The following is a 16,883-nucleotide window of genomic DNA, read 5'->3' as shown; positions in this document are numbered from 1 at the left end:
TCTGACAGGCCTGTGATCAGCCTTGTGTGTCTAAATGGACCACAGGCTGATCACAGTAAAAAAAAATAGTTAAATGCAGATTGTGCCCCATAATTATACTGCACTAAATATATTAATTATGCTCTTTTTCAGTTTATTCAGGAAAATTATCATGTAATGAGAGGATGCTTATCTATATGAGCTAGCTGTGTGAGTGATAGACTTAGAAACGTACTACACAGAAATGCAGTGCAGGGATTGGTGGATTTGTCTACATGTGAACGATCAGTGACTAATTATCCCCTGTATCACTACAGGCTCTCCTGTGTCACTCCAGGTCACCCATTTCACCCCTCTGTGTCTCTCCAGGCCCTCCGTGTCACCCTCTGTTTCTTCATGCCCCCCTGTGCTCTTGTGAATCAACAGAACCCCATGTGTCTCTCCAGGCCCCCCTGTATCTATCCAGGGACCCCTGTGTCACTCCAGCACACTATATCCCTCCGTCTCTAGCCCAGTCATTTACATTATTGTCTTCTGGCTACTTACTTTGCAATGGTCTTTGGCTCCTCTGATTCTCAGCGGTGCAGCAAGGTGTGACGTCATGTGCGCTGGACAGCAATAAGAAAAAAAACTTTATTGTACTGGCTGCCTGTGCTGGATTGGGAAAGGAAGACTCCCTGATGATTGCCATCCTGATCAAGGGGTTGATACTCCCCTGCCGGTCTTAACAGACTAGGGTGAAATTTATCTATCACAGCCTGTAAAATGTCAGTTAGAAGCTGATTGGTTTGTACTTTATCTCTCTCACTTTTTCTAAGATTTGATAAGTCTCCCCCTCTCACTTTTTGACATTATTGTGTCCCGCAGTTATGGTGTCCCCAGTCTAGTCTGTCTAATGGTGAATATAGTACACACGGTCAGACATTGTAGGATGATATAAACGATAATTATATCGTTTATCGTTATATAGTTCATATCGTCCATTTTTTGGCCCCTTCCAACCCCCAAATGATGGACGATGCGCGGGCCCCCGTATGTCGATAACAATAACGACCATCGCCCGTTCATGCAGTCCAACCTGGTCGATATCGACCAGGTTACTATAGGGACCCGCGATCGTTGATTGCGGGTCGTTATAGTCCTTTGGGGGTTGGTGGTGTGCTGGATGATCGAAATTGATCATCCAGCACATGCAGGACGATCAGACAATGATATCAGTATCGTTGTCTGATCTAACTATGTGTTTGCACCATAAACCTAGTGCTACCTGTAACATTTGGGTGAACCCTACGCTGTTTGTCTCCCTGATTTTGTTGTTACCAGCCTAGGATTTGAGCACTAGTGCAGGTGACACTTTTTTAATGGGGAGGACAAGCTATTTACTATTTATTTAAAAAAAATGTAACTTGCCACAAATATGCTGGAATAAGCCAAGTCTCCAGTGATGTGTTTGTTTTAAACCAGTCACAAAGCTCGGCATCTCACTCTCCAAAGTGTCGTTTGTTACATCCAACAATTTGGAGGATGAAATCATCGGAAAATCTCTTATAAGTTGTCGCAAATCCAGAGACTGTTACATTCCAGCTATTGTGTTCAACACCCCTTCCTTCGCAACTTGGTTTGTAAACATGACAATTTTAACCATTTAGCTGGATTTGCTGTTAACTTTAAATCATTAGTTTTAGCTAAACTTTAATTATCTTTTTATTACAAGTAGAAATATACTAAATGCTTTTATAACATATTTACTAAAGTAATATTAAGGACAATCGGGTGATTTTTAATTATTAGTCATTTTATTTTTAGTTTATTTTATTTTAATAGGAGGGTGTTGGGAATGGACTTCAGCAGTTACAAGGAACATCAGTTGGTCACCTCTATATTCAACAATAATACTCTAGAGCAGAGGTTCCCAAAGTCCACCATTACAGTCCACGTATTAGGGATATCCATGCTTGAGCACAGGTGACTTAATTAGTACCTTAATTCATTTGATTTAACCATCTGGACTCAAGCTTGGATATCCCTAAAACGTGGACTGTAATGGCAGACTTTGGGAACCTCTGCTCTAGATCCATTCTAAACTAGCTCTAATAGTAATGGGTAAACAAGATACATTTGAATCCAGTTTGTCTAATCTATAAGGGTAGAACCTGATTTAGGCATCTACTGAGTTCAGCTGCTCTGCCTGTCATTGAGGGGAGGTTGGTGCTGTGCACTCCGCCAGGGCCGCAACTAGGGGGGGGGCTAGAGGTGCAATTGCACCGGGTGGGGATTGCCGGGGGGTGAAGAAAACTGTCAGCCATCCGGCGGCCATCCAAAAATGGCTGCCGCCAAAGAGGAGTCAAATGCTAGAGGTCCTTACTGGACCTCTAGTGTCTGTCTCCTGCTTGGCGGCGGCCATTTTTGGATGGCCGTTTTCAGCAGATTCCATGCGGACTAGCCTTCCGCATGGACTCTGCTGAAAACGGCCATCCAAAAATCTCCGCCACCAAGGAAGAGACAGATGCTAGAGGTCCTACTGGACCTCTAGTGTCTGTTAGCAAAGCACAATGCACAAAGCGTTCCCAGAAGTGCCGGGAACGCTGGTGCTGCCGGGAGAAGATGCTGAAAGCTGCATCTTCTCCCATGAAATCCCCTGGCAATGAGCATAAACCCCCTGGAAACGAGCATAAACCCCACTGGAAATGAGCCTGTAACCCCTGGCAACGAGCATGTAACCCCTGGCAACGAGCATATAACCCCTGGTAACGAGCATAAATCCCCTGGCAAAGAGCATGAAAACCCCTGGCAATGAGCATGTAACCCCATGGTAATGAGCATGACACCCCTGGCAACGAGCATGGCACCCCTAGCAATGAGCATAAATCCCCTGACAATGAGCATAAAACCCCCATGGTAACAAGCATGAAACCCCATGGCAAAGAGCATGTAACTCCTGGCAACGAGCACAAACCCCCTTGCAACGAGCAGGTAATTTTAAAGTAATTAGAAGCCTTACTGTGGGGCATAAAATGGTGTCGGTCAAATATGTAAGTGGCACTTTGGTAATAGGCATTACCATGTGTGGCATAATGTGTAATGGGCATTATGGTGTGTGGCATAATGTAAGTCACTATACCAGGGATGTCTGAGTAGTGCACTGCCTTATGGAGGAGCAAGGACAAAATCCAGGTACAGGAAGGGAGGGGGCGAAAAATTGCTGCCTTGCACCATGTGACGGATATCCTAGTTTCGTCCCTGACTCCGCATTGGAAAAGTGTTGCTAACCGTTCATGATGATGCACCATTTGCAACATCCCCCATCATGTATACTCTGTTTTCCTTTATGAATGGATGTTGATCAAACATCCGTTCATAACACAGGAAGACAGAGTATACATGATGGGGGATGTTGCATACCCCCTGCCTCAGCATAGTGTGGTGTTATCTCTCATTGGTAAGAAGAATGATTGTAGTCAGACACATGACGTGATGACATTAACCGTTGGCAGCTGAGCTTGAAGTTAACCTACCTTTCTATAGTCTCCAGATACTGAATAAGCAAGAAAATTGAGATCTTATTTGTTTGTATAAGTAGGGGAGATAGTATAAAAATGACCCATATGCTTCTAAAGTTGTTCCCATATGTAAACTGCAGAACTGCTGGAAGAATCAGCCATAGCAGCAGTGTAAGGGTTTATATAAAATCACACTGAATCTCTCGCACTGGTCATGAATGTTTTAACAGTGCAGTCTGATGTCCTATAGATTCAGTGTCAGCCGCTGAATATTACTCTACGTGTAGCATAGCATCTGGCTAGGATGATGCACATGAATCGTGCTGTGTTTTTGCAGGGATATTCATATTATTTTTACAAAAAAGAAACCCCAACACTCTGCAATGATAAATAAAACTACAGAACACCATTCCAATTATTATAAGTGATGAGGCTTGATTGACAGAAACCTCCTGTGGTACATTATGGGATACGTTATCATGCCATTTTGCATTTCCATCATAGTGCAGTGACTCTTATGATTCTGGAGCTTATTGTGCCTCATTGACAGCTGGAAAGTTCCGTCAGCTAGACTAATTTGGCATTGCATTAAAGTTTAAACTATTAGGTACAGGATTTGGCATTGCATTAAACCATTCGGTACAAGACACTGGACCTCATTCAGAGCCGCTCGCAAAATGCGAACGCTCTCTCTGAATGAGGGCGGTCACATCTAAAAAATTATCCAGCCTCCTGGCCGCTCGCTAGGCTGTGGGTTACCACCCACAGCCTTAACGAGCGGCCAGGATGATGGTCGCGATGGTCAAGACCATCGCGACCATCGGGGCTTGCGAAGAGACCCTTGTGGTAGGGTCTCGTCTGCCGCAAGCCCCAGAGAGCTTTCAGCTCTAATAGAGCCGGAAGCTGCCCCACTGATATCACTGGTGATGTCAGTGGGGCCGCCCACAAATGGCAGGGAACATCAACAGCCGCCCCTTTCGTAGTGAGCCACGTAGCGAGAGAATTTCTCTCTCGCACCAGGGCTTGCGCACGAGCAGTGCAGCCGCTGTACGTGCGCACAGCCAAACATCGACCCACTTGCGAGCGCTCAGGCGCTTGCGAGCGGGTCTGAAGGAGACTCACTGTCCTGTATAGACACATAGGGGTATATTTAATAAAGTGAGAGTTTCTAGAACTGGAGATGTTGCCCATAGCAACCAATCAGATTTTAGCTATTATCTTCTAGAAGGTGCTAGATATTGTTAAGGTATCTAATTGGTTGCTATGGGCAACATCTCCATTTCTAAAAACTCTCACTTTAGTAAATATACCCCCTATTATTTATTAGGCAACAACAAATTCTGCAGTGCTGTAGATTGAGCAGATAAACCATTCATTAAAATATTTACGAAACACGGGGACAAATGTAGTAAGGGCCCAGCTCTGGTGGGTTCACATCAGACAATATGGAGTGACACATCGTACACATAATCTGAAGTGAACGCACTACCACGCGCTCCCACCCGCCGACATCGGGGTCAAACCATCTGCTGTGCTGCACGGCAGAAGGGATGACCCAGCGGCTGACAGCATACAGCTAAATGCGCCCATGAGTGATATAGAGCTTGGGCGCTATATCGTTCAGTATGTTTGGCCGACTGACATCTCGTCCCATCGGTTGTGCTGTCGGCCGAGATACTCATCGTTCTGATGTAACAATCTAATAGGTAACCAGGAGAGAGTTATTATAAAAATGTGTTAACTAAATAATATTATCCTAAGGGTATGTATATTTTTGCAATTCAAATGCTGAGGTGTAGTGACTGAATGACTGAAAGCTGGCTCTTTCTGCATGTCTGTCCTAAAAGCTGAGTACAGAGATGATCAGAGGTTCAAACTGTTTAATTTTCTTACACAGTATTACTGAAATAATTGACCTACATACTTTTTTCAGTCAGAATCTCAGGTTGTTTCATCAAGAATGTAACGTTTTCTGAATCTGCTCTAACTTGTTCATTATAAGATGCACTGTTTTAGACATCCGTAGAACAGTATATAGAATTTAAGATAAGTGCTAATAGGTAAGAGTACCCTTATAATGTAAAAGAGTTTAAGGTTATAGAGCTGAGCCTGGAGTTTTTGGAGATCCCAGAACACCCCCCAACAAAGTTTTAGGAAGATGTAAACACTTGCGCTGATAGAACTGTGAAAAGCAGAGGTCAAATTTAGGTCCTGATTCAGAGACGCACTGTGAGCATAAAAATACTCCACCTGTTTTCTCCAAACCTGCCTCATATATCCACTTGTGAAAGCAGCTGTCATCATTATCAGTATGCATTTACACCAGCCCTGTGCTTGGTGCAATAGATCGGGCGTATTCTCACCTATGATTAGTCCGCCATTCTGTCTCTATCTCACTTATCCTACATGCAGTTGCCCAGTTGTAGCCCAATTATATCCATTTAGTCACAAGTGGAGATCTAGATGACTTGCGTGCAGATCTGCAGAGATGAGTATGTGCATCTTGGATGCCATCGGGAGCATTTGCAGTGCAAAGTATCACATATGCGGCTGCTGCGGGCGCGACTCTCAGAATGAGGTCCTTACCGTTATTCATTCTTTTCTTATAAGAACATCACAAATTCCTTATAGAGAAATTGAGGTTTGAATTATAACAAATGTGACTGATGAACAAACACTTCCTTTGTACAGGATCGCAGGCATTAAAAAATAAATGAGAAAAATATATAGTAAAGACAGCAACGGCCCAATCACCGTAATTAGTCGTTTCGTCTTATAGAGAATTTTGAGACTAAAATGATGATAACAGAGCAACGGCTTGTAGTGAAATAGGCCATAAAGTTACATGAAGTACCAAACATTTTAGTTCCTGCTAAATTTTTACATACATGATACATTTATTAATGTTACATAGAGATGTACGCTGACCCCCGGGTTTTGGTTTTGGATCTGGATTCATCTTCATGTTTTGATTTTGGTTTTGCAAAACCACCCTCAAATGTTTTGGTTTTGGATCTGGTTTTTTTTAAAAAATATAAAAAGTTTTTAAAAACAGCTAAAATCTTATAATTTTTGGAATCCAAAACCTGAAATTTGAATTTAAAACCCCAAATTACGAACCATGGGGAAGATCAGAACCGTAACTCGGATCTGTCCGGATTTCCTCAGGAGATCAGAACCACAACTCGGATCTGTCCTGATCTCTTTAGGAGATCAGAACAACAACTCGGATCTGTCCTGATCTCTTCAGGAGATCAGAACAACAACTCTGATATATACGGATTCATGAAATTCAAGTGGATTCGGATTTCTGGAGAACCGAAACGCACATCTCTAGTTTTAAGTTGCCTATTCATCTTGAACTCTTGCTCACTTACTTGCCCCTGTCAACACACATATGACAGGAGTGAACAGCATTAATCCCCTCATTTACTAAACACCTGAGATAGACGTTGTACGCAGAAGCCACAGGAGACCTGAGCCTGTACTATTTTGCAGCTTAATGTCAGTTTATTTGTTAGAAATGTTATGTACAGCTACACAGTTTTTATTTGCATACCTTATATCAGACAACTTGCCAGATAGATGGCCTTGTAATTCTACAACTGCTGGGATGCCCAATGTTATCTATTCATATTTGCCATTAAGGCAGCTTCCTATAAGACAGGTGCCTCTACATGTATAACCCTGCCGGCAGTCTAAGTGACTATGGGGACCACACCTACAATATGACGCAACCCCCAATAACATCCTATGATTATATTTAAATCTTCAATAAATATGACTCAATACATGCAGAATATGAGCACTGAAATTAAATACAATGTAAAGTCATTAAGTTAAATGAATGGGAAAAAATACCAACCCAGAAACACTAAAAAAAGACAGTGTCATAGGTAAATACACCATCGGACTAATATTAAAAACACAGGAACTCTCCCTAGAAATGAGTCCCTGTTGGGATCTACTGTATGTTGCTGTCATTATACGAGAGACAATGGTATATCTGCCTTATGTGATGTTGAGAAAGCAGACAGTTCTGATTTTTAGTAATGTCACTAGTCTTAAAGAAGCTAACTGGCCAGGGATGGAGATGTGTACAGGGGCTTCATCCTCCCCTGACACTGGTCTTACTAAGGCTGTCCTGGTGTGGTCCATTAGAGTGGCAGGAGGCGGACCTCCAGTTTACCTCTATTTCTAGAAGGAGGAGGCGTATCTAAGGAGGTTATTTCCAGCTCATTTCCAGCCCTGACTGTCTGATCTGACAACGGCAAGCTCACGTTAGTGCAGCCCTTACTACAACAGGCAGCTTTTGTGTTTCAATGTCTAAGACAGAGCATTTCTGCTAGTTCCATTCAGTTGAGAGAGAAAGAAAGACAAGGGGACAAGGTAAGACACTGCATCCTTCAGATCAGACACCAAACTGGCAGAAACCTAACTAGACCTTTCCAATGCAGGACTTGCATGCAAACCACATTAACCCATCACCTGCCAGGGTATGAAGAACAATACAGTCAAACCAAAGAATTTATTTTATTAGATTTTATTCTGCAAATTGACTACACAGCATCATAAGCAACTACATGTTCCATCCATATTCAGCAGTGTGCTTTATTTGTTTTGTATTTGTGTCTATTTCTGGTATGTCTTTATGTGGTGATGGCATGCAATAGGGGGTTGGGGTTGTTAGGATATGAAAGGTAAAACACGTCTCTTTGTCTGTGTTTTTCGCATCCTGGGGACAGTAGTAATGAAGTAAGACCCTCAACTGGAAATCCTTCATCACATTTTTTTTTCTCTTTACTCCTTTTAGTCATCGGGGGATAAAAAGACACCTGCATAAAGACATTTTGGGGGGATCGAGGAGGATTGTCTGATATATTCATCTGAAACCTATCCAAGAACAAATTCAATCACATTTGGGAATTTTTACAAGCAAACTGGGATCTATGAGTGGAAAGGTGATCAAACCGAAGGAGGAAAAAGATGCTTCTAAGGGTAAGCAACTCAAAATGAACCTAATAGAGGAGAGTTATTACAGAAGGTGGTGACCTTCGACCTCTACCCCTTTGTGATGATGTGACCATGCCTGTATGACACCAAAGTGACTGAGACACAAAACAGACACCCAATTGTACTGTGTATTATACTGAATATATGTGCCACATGCCTACAGGATCAACAGTGTCAGCACCTTGCAGGGAAAGGTGTCAACCGCTCATCGTGAGATACAAGTGCAGGGAACGGGGGGATATAACAGATTCTCGAAATACGAACTTACCAATTCAATTATAAAGAGAAATCATTATACTGTCACTGAGGCCCGTCCATGCACACACGCTTAGTTTACGCTTTTCACACGTTAATAAATGTACAGTATAAAAAGCACAATAACATAGGACACATTAGAGACAAAGGTGTATGTCAAATTATAATACACAGCATGTCCGATGTATCATGTGTTAACGTGCACTACCACTACAGTGTGTTGTGTTGGTAAAATCACAACACAGGAGAAGCACATGGGAAATGCATTACAAATTACATCACCAAAGCGTTAGTTTTATGCGTTTTTTGACCCATTTTGCCACAAATATGTGTGAAGCAGCTCTGATAGCATGGACTACTTTGTAACCGACAGCCCAGGATGTCGACATATTATTTTCATCATCTACTGTATGCAGTATTTGTGGAATATGCAAAGAGACTGAATATTTTTGATTAAAAGCAATGTTGCAATCCTTCCTGTAAAATTCCTGCACTTGACCCTGCCACCTGTGTGTAGAAGTTGTATACACCCTGTGCCTCTACAAAGGGGGATGATTTATCACATCCTCGCTGTTAAACATTTCTTTGTAAGCGTGCCTCTTTCTAGTCTTCCAGACATCACAATGTTAAGGCATCAAGGGAGCACATTGCTTGCTGTAGGATCTGAGGCATGGTGACATAAAGCAATCAGCTCTTCCTATATAGGATTAAAAATGCTAATCTTCCACTGTCACATTAAGAAGTCTTTCCTCACAGAGAAGGGCCATGCTCACTGCAATTGATGTGTTCCCCCCCTATTACCATGCAATCGACTGGTTGTGCTGCTGGATGTAAACTGGGTGACAATTGCCATGGAGACAAGAAGGGCAGGAGGGGTGGGGGAGGAGGAGGTATATTACACTGCAACTGCATTAGTTTCATTTGCATCCTGAACACCAGCAGCAGCAATAATGCAGATACAAGGTATCCGACTGTCTGATATTATGTCCATATAAGACTATGATTGAAGTATAAGACAAAACAAAAATACAGTAATGACAAACTCAGCGGTGTGCACTTATTTGCTGAAATCTTATTTATCACTACACAAACTTTCCCCCAAGGATACAAAGATAGTAAACAAGATAAAGTGTGTTTGCTATTTATGTCCATATAAATATAGAGCTGAATATATTTACAAACATGCATGTTTGTTTATGTATATATATATATATATATATATGTGTGTGTAGATATTTATAATATATGTATGTATATATTTACACACACACAGTATATATATATCATCGTTTTTCTGTTATGGTATATGCAATATTAGAGATATATATTTATATTATAGTGTCTGTTTCTAAAACATTTCATATATATTTGTACTACTTACTTGCTTATATTAATTACTTTTTTTTACTATAACATTACATTGAATAAATTGCATTTTCCAAGGAAAGTGTTTGCATGCAATAGTGGGGCTATTCTGGGTATAAAATGCTTTGTTGTCTGGGATAATCTAGAAAATAGCCAACCAATTGGAAACTGAATCAGCAAATGTACATATAGAGTGTTTTGAGTAATATAGAATAAAATATGCCAAATTAGGATCTAATAAACCTTATGGACATTATACGCATTTGTAGCACCTACAGTACAATATTGTGTTTAATAATATTTTGCAGTACATTAGGATTTTATGGAAATTAATTTTCCCTATTTTTTTTTATTTTTTAATGATTGCAATGTTACTATAATACAGACTATTCTATATAAATCCAGTACCGATTACTTTTTATATGTCCTTTCACCCCAGTAAGGTATTTTGGGTAACTATATAAAATAATGATAGGAAATATGACAATGTGGTTATTCAAACATACAAACTCATTTGAAATTTGTCAACGGCTTCTAATGCTAAAACGTAGAGCCTTTCAATTGCTAGTTTTGGGATTCCTGTTGGTTTTTCACTTTAAGCAAATATGTTGTATCCATGCCTGCAAGACAAAAATGTATCAACTAAATGAATTTGAATAATTATAAATAGAAATAACACCAGAAGGTATGAATCATTTATGTAAGATTGTGATAGGAACAAAAACATTATTTGAATACAGCGGCTAATTTAAGTATCTATTCAGTAAGCTCCTTAAACTGAATCCAGAAATGTTAATAAATTCCATTCTGCAGTAACTCATATAGGTTGTTACACAATAAGCATCTTATTTAAGTTATTCACAGCGTCTTGCTGACAGCAAGTAGAGGTTCACATAAATAAGGTTCACATAAATAAATATGTTTATGATTTGCTGCTATTCATAACTTTCTATGTCTCCAATTTTATTTGACTGTCGTCTACTGTATGTATGTACGCATGTGTTCCTTCCTTTAAACAAAATATTTTATAGGAAATGAAACAGGGCTACTATCTATCTATCTATCTATCTATCTATCTATCTATCTATCTATCTATCTATCTATCTATCTATCTATCTTTCTCTATCTCCTATATTGCATATTCATCTGAGTGTTTGTGTTTATTAAAACAGTAGTGATTTATAGGAAATCAAGCAGGATAATCTAACCATCTGACAGTGATATACAGATAGGGTGCCTAATAGTGCAATATGTTAATCAGAGCAATAGCACATGCAAGGATATAAATAGTGCATACATAATATATACACGTTTTTAACCTACCTCCTCATCCTATTGGTCAATTCAAATAGAGTGTTTTCCTTGTGTAGTGGATCCATCAATACAAACAAATAGAACTGACAAAAACATAACTATATAGTTTAATAAAATCTTACTTTCAATGAATCTTTTAAAGTCGCACATACAATGACACAACATTCATGGAGCGTATCTGAAATGTTTGTGGATTGACCAGATACAATGTCTTTTAGCTTAAGATAATTCCTATCACACTGTGTGATATCAAGATGTCACACCGGCCCAGATAATGTCCTCAGAAGTCTTCTCCAGATTTCCTACACATTTCATCTTTTCTTTTCAAAAACATCTTCAGGGGACTGAAGCTCATTTATACAGAGTTCTTTATATAAAATTAAAAAGGTCTGTCTGTCTATCTATTATTATTATTATTATTACCAGTTATTTATATAGCGCACACATATTCCACAGCGCTTTACAAAGTACAGTATATTTGGTCTTTCACATCAGTCCCTGCCCCAGCGGAGCTTACAATCTATGTTCCCTATCATATGCATACACACACATACACACTACAGTTAATTTTTGTTGGGAGCCAATTAACCTACCAGTATATTTTTGGAATGTGGGAGGAAACCGGAGTACCTGGAGGAAACCCAAGCAAGCACAGGGAGCACTGTACTGTGAGGCAGTAATGCTAACCATTACACCATCTATCTATCTATCTATCTATCTATCTATCTATCTATCTATCTTTCCATCCATCTATCTTACCCAGGGTTAGAAATAAAAAGCCAAGAAATAAGATGGAGCCAACAAAATGCAGCTTTATAAACTTTATAAAGCATAAGTGATTTAAATATATGTATAAATTTCTGTAAATAATATCTGCCTAAACAGTGAAATTGATGTAATCACTATTACTGTCACTGTCTATACGTAAACGTGTGTATTGTAAGCATTCCTTAGGGCACCTCAGACATCCCTGACTTGTGCTGTTATATGGACACAGTACACCTTTGTGATTTGCAATATACTGTATATAATTTACAGTAGAGAGTGCATTAGTTGATACAGTAAAACAACAGCTGAAAAAATAAAACCATTACAATAAAGGTTTTAAAATGAAATCATTATAACAACATGCAACTTGCACTTCAACCAGTACACATTTTAGGGCGAAGGATACTTGGAGCTTGTGTATTATAAAAGTGAGCTCTTTCTTTCTTGCTCTAAAACAAGCTCTTAAGAAGAACTGACAATCCTTACATCTTAAACGCACACACGCAAATCAGACATTGGAAGGATTTCTTAAAGTGTTTTGGTTTCTAAAATATCTGAAAGGAAAATGTACTTTTTTAGGACAAGACTGAAGAGAAAATAAAACAGTTATGTTAGACTTTACTGTGCTGCAAATAAAGAAGGTAATTTATAAATAAGGGCTGTATACAAGGAATAATGAGAGGTACAGGTGATGGATTTTGTAAAGTGAAAAAAGCTATTACAATACCCGCACGCAAGGTGTGATTCAGAGATGGACGCAATGTAGATATTTACACAGATGAGCGATTATCGGTAAACTGCGCATGCGTCTCAGTCGCACTGAGAATGCGTCAAGGTACAAGAGTGTAGCTATAGTGGGTGCAGGGAGTGCCATTACTATGGGGCCCTGAGGTTTAGGACTCCCCAGAACCACCTTATATAGTTGTCCACCAAGTTATGGAAATTGGGCATAAAAAGGAGGACTCGTCAGTGGCGAGCTCTGTCTTTCCCTCTCAGTAAAGCACCACACTGATATGAGCTATCTCCCGCACTCCGCTTTCATACTCACAGGCACAGCTGAGCTAATCAGTAAGACCAGCACTGTCGTAGAGTAGGGCTCTCCTTGTTTACAGCCTTTGTGAAGCTGGGGAGTGGGAATTTATCCTCAAGACTAGGACTGTCCCAGAAAGGGACAGTGGACCTGATTCATACCCGGACGCTAAGAAGCGTTCGCTCGTAGCTGGCCGATGCTCGCATTCTGCACATGCGTACGTATCGCAGTGCGCGTGCGTGTACCAGTGCGAACGCTTGGGGAAGCGTTTGCTCACTGCACATAGACAGCCCAGCAGAGTGAGTGACAGGAGAAGCCGTTTGTGGGTGGTGACAGGGGCAGGCCACTAGAAACGGGGGAGTTGAGGTGCGAACGCAGGCGTGCTTGTGCGTCTTAAGGCTGTTTGAGAGGCGTGCATAATTAAGAGGCAGCATCATTGTACATGTCACCTGGCTGGATTTTACACTGAAGTGCTCGCAGTGCTTGGGGAAGGGTATAGTCAACCTCAAGTGCTGCCAGCGCTTCCGATGGTAACCAATGTACCAATGGTTACATACACTTCCTGGAGATGACGTGCGCAAGTGGGCGTCTTTAGACTGGCTGGTGGGCGTCTGCATACACAAAGTGATCAAACGCCAAGACATAGTGGGCATGCTTATGCCTTGCCGTGCGATAGCCAGCCTTGCTGGGTGTGTGCCGGATTTACATACACTGGGTGCGAGTGAACGCATCTAGTGAGCGGGTCTGAATGAGCTCCTGTGTGCCAAAATAAAGAAGATCTCCACTCAAAATGGAATGTCCTCCATTAGGAAGTATTCCCCTCAGGTTGGAGTTGATTGGTCCTTGCCCCCTGTGTGGCATAATGTGAACTGGAGGCACTTTGTGGCATAAGGTGTACTGGCAGCACTCTGGACCTCATTCAGAGTCGGTCGTTGCGGCCGCACGGTCGTACGTCACCGATGTTCGCTAAACTGCGCATGCATAAAGTTTGCAATGCTCATGCGCAAACTAGCTGCTACGATCAGAAATTTCTCTCTCCTTGAACACAGCCAGGTCGGTAATTTCAGTGACAGAATGAGGCGTTTGTGGGTGGTAACAGGGGAAGGTGCTTGAAAACGAGGGGAGTGGAGATATACGAACACAGGCGTGCCTAATTATGCGAACAGCGTTTTATGGGAGTGCATAATTAACAAAGTAGCATCATGGCACATGTGACATGGGAGGTTTGTACACTGACCTGATCGTAGTGCTTAAGAGAGGGTATGGTCAACCTTAAGCTCTACGACCAGTTCCGATGGTTACCGATGGTCTCGATTAATCCTTATATGGCCGGAGATGACGTGTAATGCGTACGAGAAGGGGGCGTATTTTTTGTCTTACGGCCGCATCCTCCCCTTGGTCGGCCAGCTGACGATCCGATCTTAAGGATGCAACTTGCGAGTGCATCATTTGCATATCCGGACCCTTTTCCCTTACGACCGTGCGGCCGCAACGACCGACTCTGAATGAGGTCCTCAATGTGGCATATTGTGAACTGAGGGTAATACAATGTGGCATAATATGAACTGGTGGCACTGTGTGGTATAATGTGAACTAGGGAACTTCTTTGGGCATAAAATGAACAAGGGCACTATTACTGTAAAATGTACTAGGACAATATTATAGGGCATAGAATGAACAACAACTGTGGAGAGAGGTGTCTCTATAGAAGAATTTTGGAGGGGCCCCTCAAAAAGGTTGCTATGGGGCCCACAAAGTTCTGGCTAAGCCCCTGTCAAGGTACATTACCATAGTCGCTTGCAGCATCTCTTTACTTGCAGTGTGATTGACAGTCAAGGAACATTTGTGGGAGGTAACAGGGAGTGGCGGCACAGAACACAAATGCAACGTGTCTGCATCTGCGATCCTGTACACGTGAAAGTGGCTCCAGAGTCTCAGTTCCTGCGTCTATTCTGAGTAGCCAAAGGGTTACTCAGAACTACGATAATCAAATGATCTGTGACTGATGCTGCTTCTTTCTACGCAGATGTTTGGATTTACAAAGCAACAGGTGGGCGTCTCAATATGATCCTCAGCATCTGCGACATTTGCATATTTTTGCACAGCAGCTGTGTATGGCATACAGCTGCACAGGGCTGCCACCAGAAATTGTGGGGCCCAGGACTGACAAAATAGACAGCCCCCCCCCACATTTTTGCAACTCCAGCACTAGAGTGTCTCTCCATTTCCAGCCAGCCCCCTTCTGTGTACCCTGCCAAACCCCTGCTGTGTCTCCTTCCCTGCTTTGTCCAAGTCTTGTCTCCAGCCCCAGCCACAGCCAGACCCCGCACTTACTATCTTCTTGTTGCTCCTCATGCAACACGGCTCCTCTGAGCAGCGTGACGCCATGCGCGCTGAGTCTCCAAAGATAAAAAAACTTTATTGCACAGGGCCGGCACGTGGTCAGCGGGATGGATTGTGGATGGGCCCCCCTCTCTGTCCAGGCCCTGGACTCCAGTACTGACAGTCCTCCCCTGATGGCGGCCCTGCAGCTGCGATGGCATTAGCATACATCTCTGAATCAGGCCCACAGTGCCAATCTACCCTTTTGCCCGATACCTGGCTGGACATAAAGTGACAGTAATATAAGTGATAAATGTTGGTAGTAGTTAGTAATAGTAATCTTGGCTTCTGTAGCAATAGCTCGTGCTTGTATGAAGCATAATTACTTTAATTGCATTATAATTAAGAAAAAGTGATACAAAGGTTTCACTGGATTCTAATATCTCAAATGCCTTCGATGATAAGAACATAATACAATTTACAAAAATTTTAATGGGTCCCTGGAGTACACATTATGCCACTTTGAATGTTGATGGAAAACTTTCACACCTACAGTACAGTGCTTACTAGGCTAATTTTGTCATAATCTTAATTATTAAGATAAGAAATTAAAGAATATATATATATATATATATATTTAACATTATAGACATCTCAGACTCTAAACTCGTTTATGTCACAAAGATCACAATAATACTTTGTTCTTTACTATTACTTCTTTTGAGCGTTTGATTCCCGTTATTTTATGCATCACAGTACATCACTTTTAGCAGTTATATTAAAAGTTAATAATTCAGCTAAAACAGTTCTAAAGTAATATTAGTAGTGTTTCTAATATTAATCAGATGTCTTATGAATCTCCTGTAAATGTTTTATGTACATGTAAATTATTTGATATAATATTGCATAATATACTGTATTCTATTGAGCAACATGTGATCAATCCAGGTAATATTGCATAAAGGAATATATTTATAGACCTCTTTTTTGACTCTTCAGACATTGGGTTTGATTAAATTCAGCGCGATGCCTAATAGCCCCGGGAGGGAGCTTCCGGAACTATTCAATTCACTGCGCTGTTTGGTCCGACTAAAGGACTTCTTCTCACCCCCCCCCCTGATGGTGCGAGGAGAAATCCGACAAAAGTACCAGCCGCGCGGCTGTTTTCCTGCTTTGCGCGGTGCTAATAGCCTTGTGGTCGGCACTTTAGATGGAGAATGCCGGTTCTCGCGATTAAACACCCATGTTAAGTCACGAGTACCGGCATTCTCCGACTGTCGGACCAAACACTGTGGTGGATTGAATAGCTGCGGGAGCTCCCTCCCGGGGCTATTTAG

At 41.4% G+C, this 16,883-nt stretch overlaps 1 protein-coding gene across 3 annotated transcripts in view; it reads left to right on the top strand.

Annotated features, from left to right (window-relative positions):
- FGF13 (fibroblast growth factor 13) overlaps positions 1-16,883 on the top strand; it is a 421,117-nt gene that overhangs the window by 29,621 nt on the left and 374,613 nt on the right. For 2 of the 3 annotated variants that reach the window (XM_088465791.1, XM_088465786.1), the window contains exon 2: positions 8,293-8,477. In XM_088465791.1, coding sequence (XP_088321917.1) covers positions 8,429-8,477 — 49 coding nt within the window. In that variant the 5' untranslated portion in view covers positions 8,293-8,428. Of the gene's footprint in view, positions 1-7,726; positions 7,869-8,292; positions 8,478-16,883 lie in introns of those variants that run through there. The other variant, XM_088465787.1, reaches the window with a different exon arrangement.

Source organism: Taudactylus pleione, unplaced genomic scaffold (assembly GCF_031769625.1).
Source record: "Taudactylus pleione unplaced genomic scaffold, aTauple2 ptg000064l, whole genome shotgun sequence".
In the NCBI taxonomy this organism is placed as follows: domain Eukaryota; kingdom Metazoa; phylum Chordata; class Amphibia; order Anura; family Myobatrachidae; genus Taudactylus; species Taudactylus pleione.
Note: the sequence above shows the minus strand (reverse complement) of the source record. Positions and strands in the feature narration are given on the sequence as shown.